Source organism: Piliocolobus tephrosceles, chromosome 11 (assembly GCF_002776525.5).
Source record: "Piliocolobus tephrosceles isolate RC106 chromosome 11, ASM277652v3, whole genome shotgun sequence".
In the NCBI taxonomy this organism is placed as follows: Eukaryota; Metazoa; Chordata; class Mammalia; order Primates; family Cercopithecidae; genus Piliocolobus; species Piliocolobus tephrosceles.
Genome location: NC_045444.1, coordinates 47,590,204 through 47,600,302, shown reverse-complemented (window position 1 = coordinate 47,600,302; position 10,099 = coordinate 47,590,204). Strand labels below are relative to the sequence as shown.

Genomic DNA, 10,099 nt, shown 5'->3' with positions numbered 1-10,099 from the left:
AAAGAAAGAAAGAAAGAAAGAAAGAAAGAAAGAAAGAAAGAAAGAAAGAAATCTGCTGTGAACACTCACGCAGAGGTCTTTGTGTGAACATGTTTTCATTTCTCTGGAATAAATGCCCAAGAGTCCAATCGCTGGATCATATAGTAAATGCATGTTTAGTTTTATCAGAAACTGTCAAACTGTTTTCCAGAAGTGGCTCTACCATTTTACATTCACACCAGCAATGTATGAAAGATCCAGTTTTTTCAAATCCTCACCAACATTTGTTATTATGACTTTTTTATTATTCTATTAGGTATGCAGTAATATCTCAGAGAAGCTCTAATTTGCGTTTTTCTAATGACTAATGATATTGAACATTTTTCCATGTGCTATTTGCCATATGTATCTCTTCTTTGGTGAAATGTCTGTTTGTGCCTTTTGCCCATTTTTCTAGTTGATTTATTTTCATACTGTTGAACTTTGAGAGTTCTTTATATGTGCTACATATAACACTTTTGTTGAATATCTGGTTTGCAAATACTTTCTGTCTGTAGCTTGCCTTTTCATCCACTTAACAGAATCTTTCACAGCACAAACATTTTAATTTTGGTAAAGTTCAATCTATAAATATTTCCTTTTACGGATTGTGCTTTTGGTGTTATGTCTAAAAACTTGCCACCTAGCCCTAGGTCCTGAAGATTTTCTCTTGTATTTTCTTCTAACAATGTTATGGCTTTATGTTTGAAATTTAAATTTATAAACTATTTTGAATTAATTTTACATACATGGTGAGGCTAATTTTTTGCCTGCAAAAAATTGTCTAATTGCTCCAACATTATTTTTCGAAAAGATTATTCTTCCTTCATTTAATAGTTTTTGTGCTTTGTCAAAAATCAGTAAGCTTTACTTGTGCTGGTCTATTTCTTAGTTCTCTATTCTGTTCCAGTGATTTATGTGTCTGAAATGACATTTTAAAAAATCCAATTATTCTTCCTTCCTTTAGAACAATTTTCTTCAAGTTGAGGGCTTAATTCTGTGAGAAAAGAATGGAGTTCTTTTCAGGGAGTTTGGAACTTCAGGGAGTTCCAAACAGTTTGTTAGTTAAGATGACCAAATATAAGTTATATGCATGGATGGTTTGATGTACCCATAGGTTTTATGAGTATTATAGGAGGAGGCAGAAGGTACTTTCCATAAAAAGGTGCCCACATGTTACAAATATCAAGTTACTAAAGATACTAAACATTTCAAGATTCAGTGCTTTATGCCAGCTCCAGAATGATGCCAATTCTTTAAGAGATATTTAAATGAATATTGTTAAAGAGACTATTAAAAATAATACATACACATAAATACATAACTATATCTCTCTTTTCTGTTCTTTTAAATCCCATTTCATCCTTCAAAGATAGACATGAACAGATCTGGGAACACACCAGACACCGTTTCAAGATTTGTAGTCACTGAATATACTGTCAGTTGCAAAATGCCTGATTACAATTAATGACCTAAAGTGCTGCAATTTGTTCCAGTTTTCAAATAAACTCTGCTGACATTTGTTTGAATAGCAAACCAAAGCAAACAAGAGTTTCAAAGCATGAATGAGATATGATGGATAATGCAAAAAATAAATAAATAAAACTGTTGGCCAATTGCACAACCTCTTCTGTGGGGGGAGAAGGGAGGATTTAAACCTTGAGATTATTTTCATTTCCTTCAGTATGTCTGGATCTGTTTCATCCAAGATTAGCACATTGGAGTCTCTTTCCATTAAGAAACATTAAATAGGTGTTTCACGAATTCTTTGAGGATTAAGTTTATTATAATCTCCTCTATAATACTCATATTAAAATATGCAGAATAAAATTATTCATCAATTAGATGCTTCTAGAGAAGGCTTTTTCTAGAGAATTTAACTCTTTCTGGATGTTCTATTCTCACTAACTCAGTTTAACTTTTCTAAGATTTTTAATTCTCTCATTCTACCCAAACAAAAAAGAGTAAGTCTATCATCCAAAAGAAGTTACTACATCATCCAAAATTATAGCCTTCGAGGAAATAATGGATGTCTTAAGAAAAAACATCCTCTTTTAGGATAGTTGAGGGACATGGCTAGGGTGGAGCTAGAGAGTAACATGTAATCAAAGAATACCTATACTCATCTTAAGGGGAAATGAAATACATCCAAATTTAGTGTTTATAGACATTAACTGTTCTTAATCTATATTATTTTCACACCTGTTCTTAATCCATATTATTTTCCACTAAAACATCCAGATGACTTAAACCATTACTAATTTTGAATATCAAATGCCTTCACAGCATCAATAAAATTGTTTTGATGTAATAATCCTTTTCTATGCTGCCACGTATGTACCAGAAGCCTAACTGCTACCCCCTGCTTTGCCTCTTCTGAGCTCATTTGTGGGAAGCTTTTACAAAGGGCAACTACAGTCAGTCGAACATGTTGTCATCACAATTGCACAGCTGTGGTAGCCTTGCTCACTTTTCTATTAATAACATTACATGTTATTTATAAGCAGGACATTGTAATTGTGTTGATTTCATTAGTCTCTTCATATGGCTTCTTTTAGGGTTTATAAAAGTGAACAGCTGGTTTTTACAAACATTTATTAAATAATTATGATTCAAAAATTTAGCTTTGAAATCTAAAACTTTGCTTAAGTTTTACTTGGCAATGACAGTGGGTATAAATTATGCAAGATGTGATATGTGACAGGTGCAACGTGCTGATAAAATATCCTTTTTATTTCTGCTGTGAGGGTAGAAAATTATTAATCCCATCTGGAATACTAATCAAAATAAAGAAGTGCTTTAAATGGTGATTCTAATGATTTACTAGAATTAAATTGCACTTGAAAAATCTGATGGAGTCATGGATTAACAAAAATTAGCTTTTTTAGATGAACTAGGGCAATCAGAACAAAATTACTTCTGCCACTTTAAAACCTGTTACTTTTCGAAATCCTCAATAAATATGTTCTGCCTTTCCCTGAAGCATTGTGTCTCAGTTAAAATTCATCTACCGTCCCCTTCAATATCTGTTATTATTTCCATTGCTCATCAGATGCCTCCCTGAAGTTCAAACAGCTATACCATGCATTAGATTCTAGAAGCTTGACTACAAACATAGGTCCATCTAATAATATTAGAGAATGTGAATAATTAACTGGATTATCTTTTTTATTCTTTATAAATCAACAGCAATATATTTTGGTGGTTTATGACAAACGTGTTATTGAGTTAATCCATTAGAGTATAACAAAAACCTACTTGCTCAACTGTAGCAAAGTGAAAGTGCTACATTCTAGTATTGCTTCTGCAATCTCCTAGCTTTATGAGAGTGGGCAAGTTACAAGAAGTTATTGGTTAAAATGAATGGATCACTATTTGATCTATAAGATGAAAAATCACCAACCACTATAAGAATAAGGGAGTTTCTCTTGCCAAAATACATATTCCAATCTTACTTTTCAGCTCTATTATGTAGTATGAGGATACAGAAGGAACTCTAAAAGAAATGCTTCAAAAAATTACTTCTTAGCAGTTGATTAAAAAGACTCTAACTAACCAGAGGTATCTAGTCACCACAATCACCAGATCTCCTTCTTTCAAGTCACCCAGGAACATCTGTTCCTTGTAACTCGTAGTAGACAGATGTTTCTGGTCTTAAACAGGGAGGGAGGCACTTTAACTTCCTTATCAAAATCACAAAAGAGCAAGTTATATCACTAATCTGTGAAAAAGATGATCATACATTCCTTTTCTCTCACCAAGTAAAGAAGATGAGCACATATATTACATATTTCTAAAACTCCCAGGTAGTTTTTGATGTAGTTGGGACAAAAAGTAAGGTAGAAGTCTCTTCATCTTAATATGTACCAGGTTATATAAAACTATTTTAAATTTAACTCTATATTGAAAATATTACAATACAAAACATTATGAGGAAACTTAAGTAAATTTTTTTATTAAAAAGATTAGTTCATACAGAATAACACACCACCAATTTAAAGTGTTCAAAAAGGCAAATAAAGAAAATAATGAATGATTTGATACAAAACAGATAAAGGAAATGAATAGTCCGTTCACATGAAAAAAATAAAAACATATGAAAAGATATTGAACCTCACTAATAATTTGAATAATCAAATTAAAACAATGAGATTTATGTTTTATTTATAAAACTAGAAAAGACATTTTAAGCAGTTTGATAATTTGCTGTGAAAGGATGTGGAGGAAAAAAATAAGCACTCTCATACACTGTTGATATAAGTGTAAATTACAAAAACATTTTATGAAGGTAAGTTTACAGTATTTATCAAAGTAAAAAATGTCTGCTCTCTTTGCTACATATGTTCCCATTGTTAGAAATTCACTTTATAGAAATATCTACAAAATAATGACAAAATATTTGTGTGAACAATCATTGCAGCAGTTTTTATGGGAAAATATAAACAACCTAAATGTCTATCAAGACTAGCTAATAAATAAATAAAGGAAAGTTTGTCCATATAATTGAATGCAATGCAATCATCAAATAGATGATATAAATTTGAATTGCTGGTATGGAAAATGTTCCTAATATATTAAGTGGAAAAGATAAGATATGAACACTGTATATTGCATAATCCCTATTGTGTAAATTTAAAAGGGCATATATTTACATGCAGGTTTAGGCATTAAATTTGGGGGGAAAGATGCACAGAAAAGATTAACAGTGATTACTTTTGAAAAGAGATACTGTTAATAAGCGTAGAGAAGTACTTTTACTTTTCTGCCATGCTATACCTTGTGAATTTTAAATACTGGCAGTTATTAGTTTTATTTATTTTAAAATGTTGATAAGGATAAACTAGGTGGTAGCCATTTTGGTTGTCTCGTTTTTAGTGTTTTTTAAATAAAGGAGAGCTGTAAAGACCACTGAAAATATATTAAACAAGAATTAACTGGGCCAATGTTATTCACAAGATTCATTTTCATAATTGAGAATTGAATTCTATACTGTCTGAGTAAAGTCAATGAATAAATGCAACTACAAGTTTAACATGATCCAGTGGAATTTCTGTGGTTTTCAGACAGCAATTGCAATCCAAGGACCACTAATAAATATGCTTAAGATAAAGATTTTCTAACAATAAAGCTGTCCTATGATGGAAAAGATAGCCTAACAAAACAATAAAACCTGTGTTGGCAGGGGGATGGTGGCTCACACCTGCAATCCCAGCACTTTGGGAGACTGAGGTGGGTAGATCACTTGAGGTCAGGAGTTCGAGACCAGCCTGGCCAACAGGGTGAAACCCCATCTCTACTAAAAATACAAAAATTAGCTGGACATGGTGGTGGATGCCTGTGGTCCCAGCTACTAGGGAGGTTGGGGCAGGAGAGTCGCATGAACCAGGGAGGCGGAGGTTACAGCGAGCCGAGATCTCACCACTGCACTCCAGCCTGCGGGACAGAGCGAGACTCTGTCTCAGACAAAAACAAAAACCAAAACAAAAAACACTAAACCGGTGTCGATGATGTGTTTAAGCACATCCTGCTATTTCTGCCTAGAATACTGTCCCCTCTGCTTTTCCGCCTAGCTAACTCCAACCCAACTCACAAGAGCTAGCTCAAGCATCGCCCCCTCCAGGGAAGCTACCCTGATACTCTCTCTCACTTTGTGGTTTAGATAACTGCTACTCAAAGAGTGGTTCTCAAACCCAAAACATTTTACACAACATCCTCATGATCTGACTCTATGCCTGAGGCCTACTAAGTCTACATTTTAAACAACATTCCAGGTGATTTGTAGTCACATTAAAATTTGTGAAACAGTGGGTAAATGACAACCCTGGGTGTGCCCACAGTTTCTTGTGCATACCTGCATCATAGCATTCATTATACAACATTTACAATTTTGTGTTCTTGTCTAAATTAGACTGTAAGATCCCTAAAGGCAAGATCTAAGATTTTTGTTGTTGTGCCATATCCATTGCACCTGGCACATTATGGACAATCTATAAATGTTTGCTAACTGAGCAAATCACAAAGAATGAATAAAAAGTAAACACAAAATTTAATTCCAACTTTACAGAACTCTATCAATTATATAGCAATGTAAAAACCTTAATTACAAATGATAGAAAAAGTGATTTTAAAAGATATTTTTAAAAACCATATGCTTAAATGTATGCATATCCTAGAAATATATTACAAATTATTTTTATTCTCATGAAAGAGCACATGAAATCCAGGACTATACATAAAGCATCTTATGATATTTGCCCTTTCTTCTTTTAAAAAAAGCCCACTTTCAAGTTATCATATAATATCATAAATTTAGGTGCAAGCCAGCAGCTGAAAAAATAGAAATAAACTACTTTTAGATTTCTTTTGTTTTGTTGATGACACACAAATTATGTTACTGTTTATCTTTAAGACTACAGCTGTTGCTGGCTCTGCATCACCGTTTACTGTAATTACTGCCTTCAGATTTCTTTCTGACCCATATCCCGTTATAGGATATGCTCAGGCTAGATGAGCAACTTCTAAAATCAGCAGCAATCGTGGATGTTTGCAAAATCGTTGCATTAGAAACTCTTTTTCTAGTAACATGAAAATTATTTAGTATGCCTTCACCCTTTAACAAAAATCCTCACCTGGCTGTTTCTCGCCACTCAGCATCCTCACCTTCACGCCAACAAATCTCATCCAGTTCTGTGAAAAGGTCATGAGGAATGTGTTCCTCGTCATCATCCTCGGTTCCAAGAATAAACTGTACCCTCTGTGATGGGGTGTCTAGAAAATCAGAGACATGTATCACCATGAACATGTATTACCATGACCCTGAGCTTAAAATATCCCAGTCACTGCCTTTAACACCACCCCAAGCTCACACCTGCCCTGCTCCCCACTGCAACACTCATCCAAAACAAACTCAGGAACTAAAACCAAATTCATCATTACATGAAGTCCAGTATAATTTGGGAGCATAAATATGTAAAATGTATATATTAATGTATACATATAATAAATAATAAATAAATGATTATTTTGGATTATTTTTAACACTCATGGAAACTATTCCTATTTCTCAGACACATATACTCATTTTCTCTCATCATATATGGTATATTTTATGGGTAATATTCAGAAGAGTAGATTATGATAAAATTCATTTATACTAAAACTATGCAGAGTGTTATTCACCAAAAAAAACTCCCTTGTGATCCTCCTTTGTAGTCATTCCTATCTCCCTTTGTAGTCCCCAGCAACCACTAATCTGGTCTCTTCTGCTAGCTTTGCCTTTGCAAAATGTCATGTAAGTGGAAACACAGCCTATAACCTTTTGAGACTGGCTTTCTTCACTTAGCAAATGCCTTTGAGATTTTGAGATTTATCTGTCAATGTATGTATTAGTAGTTCATTCTTTTTCATAGCTGAGTAACAGTTCATTGTAGGAATGTATCACTCTTGGCTTATGCATTCACCTGCTGGAGGACATTTGGATTTCTAGTGCTTGGCAATTATAAATACAACTGCTATAAGTATTCTTGTGTAGGCTTTTGTGTAAACATAAATTTTATTTATCTAGGGTAAATACCTAAAATGAGGATTGCTAGTCATACGAAAAGTGTACATTCAGCTTTATAAGACACTGCCAAACTGCTTTCCAGAATGGCTGTACCATTTTGCATTCCCAGGAGCAATGGAAGAGAGTTGCAGTTGTTCTGAATCTTCACCAGCATTTGGTATTATCGGTTGTTTTGTAGCCATTCTGTGTAGTGGTATTTCATTGTGGTGTTACTTTACATTTCTATAATGGCTATTGCTGACAATTTTTCCTAAGTTTATTTGACTTCCATATTTATTCTCTGGCAAAGTGTTTATTAAAATATTTTGCTTATTTTTATTGGGTTGTTTGTTCCTTACTGTTGAGTTTTGAGACTTCTTTATACATTCTGGATACATGACATTTTTTGAACGTATGATTTGCAACATTTGTCTTTTTTCCCCATTTATAGTTTGTCTTTATATTCTTTTAGCAGTGTCTTTCATTGAGGAAAACTTTTAAATTTTGATAAATTCTAATTTGTGTGTGTGTGTTATAGATTATGCTTTTAGTATTAAATTTGAAAACTCTCTGCCTAAAGGTCACAAAGATTTTCTTTTATGTTTTCTTCTAAAGTTTTGTATATTATATTTTACATCTTGTAGCTATGGTCCATTTTGAGTTAATTTTGGTATAAGATATGAGGTTTAATTCATGGTGTTTTTTTTTATTTTTTGCATATGGATGTTAAATTGTTCCAATATCATACCATTTATGGAAAAGACCCAAATAAAAGACACAGAAAAAGTGTATTCTTCATGCTTTGTGCTGTTTTCAAAAATCAATTAGCTATATTTGTTTGGACTATTTTTCTGGACATTCTAATACGTTCCATTGATCTAGGCCTATATTTCAGTCAGTCCAGGATATTATAACAAAGTACCATAGATTGAGTGGCTTATAAACAACAGAAATTTGTTTCTTGCATTTCTGAAGGCTGGATGTCTGAAATCAGGGTGCCAGTGTGATTAGGTTCTAGTGAAGGCCTTATTCTGGGTTGCAAACTGCTGTTTTCTCCTTGTAATATCACATGGTGGAAAAGGCTGAGAGAGCTCTCTGAGGTTCATGTTATTAGGGCACTAATCCCAATCATGAGGGCTTTACCCTCATGACCTAATTTCACCTCAAAGGCCCAATCTCCTAATACCATCATATTGGGGTTGGAATATCAACATATGAGTTTTGGGGGAACACAAAGATTTAGTTCATTGCTTTGTCTATTCCTTTGACAATACCACACTTTCTTGATTGCTATAACTTTAGAGTAATTCTTCAAGTCAGATGGTACGAGTCTACCAAATTTGCTCTTCTTTTTCAAAACTGTTTGGCTCTTCCAACCTTTTTGCCTTTCTATACACATTTTAGAACAAGTCTTTCTGTATCTACAAAATTCCTGCTTAGAATTTGATTGAAATTGCATTAAATCTATGGATCTCTTTAGGGAGAATAGTATCTTAACTGTAATGATTTTTTCCAACCCATGGAAACTACATGTATCTTCATTTATTTAGGTCTTCTTTCATTTCAAAACATTTATTTCATCAGGTTATATAATTTCCAGAACATAGATTTTATACCTGCTTTGTTAAATTTATACCTAGATATTTCATTTCTTGAGGTTATTTTTAAATTTATTTCCAATTTTTAATGCTAGTATAAAGAAATGTTATTTTCATGTGACCTTGGATCCTTCAACCCTATTAAACTTACTTATTATTTCTGAAATTTTTTTTGTAGATTCCATGGAATTTTCCAGGAAAATTGAATTTCCAGGGTCATGTCATCTGTGAATATGAACGATTTTATTTTTTCCTTTCCAAACTCTTTATTTATTTATTTATTTATTTATTTATTTATTTATTTATTTATTGTACTAGATAGAATTACAGTACAATATTAAGTGGCAGTGGTGAGAGTGGCCATGCTTACTTTGTTCCTGGTGGCAGGAGGAAAACAGTCTTTTATGAATAAGTATGATGTTAGCTTCCCTTCATCTGAGAATGCTTTTATTTAACCTTCATGCCTAAAGGATAAGTCACTGGATATAGAATCCTGGACTAAATATTCTTTCAGCATTCTCAAATGCTATTCCACTTCCTTTTAGCCTTCATGTTTCTTAATGAGAAATCCGCAATCATTGGGATCATTGTTCAATTTTTCTCTGGCTACTATTAGAATCTTTTCTTTGTTTTTAGTTTTCAGAAGCTTGGTTATGATACTTTTGAATAATTTTGGGATGTGGGGCTTTGTTTTGGCGTTCGTTTATTTTAGCATTTATCCTTGTTTATTTTAGCATTTATCCTGTGGGAACCCTGAGCTTCTTGAATGTGTAAGTTTATGGGATTTTTTTATCCAGAAATTAATTCTTTCTTTCTCTCTCTTCTCTTTTCTTTCTTTCTTTCTTTCTTTCTTTCTTTCTTTCTTTCTTTCTTTCTCTTTCTTTCTTTCTTTCTCTTTCTTTCTTTCTTTCTTTCTTTCTTTCTTTCTTTCTTTCTTTCT

General features: G+C 32.9%; 1 protein-coding gene across 15 annotated transcripts in view; it reads right to left on the bottom strand.

Annotated features, from left to right (window-relative positions):
- Positions 1–10,099, bottom strand: part of SLC4A10 (solute carrier family 4 member 10) — a 392,709-nt gene that overhangs the window by 142,930 nt on the left and 239,680 nt on the right. For all 15 annotated transcript variants that reach the window (XM_023217347.1, XM_023217351.1, XM_023217349.2 and 12 more), the window contains one exon: positions 6,648–6,786. In XM_023217347.1, the coding sequence (XP_023073115.1) occupies positions 6,648–6,786 (139 nt within the window). The remainder of the gene's footprint in view (positions 1–6,647; positions 6,787–10,099) is intronic.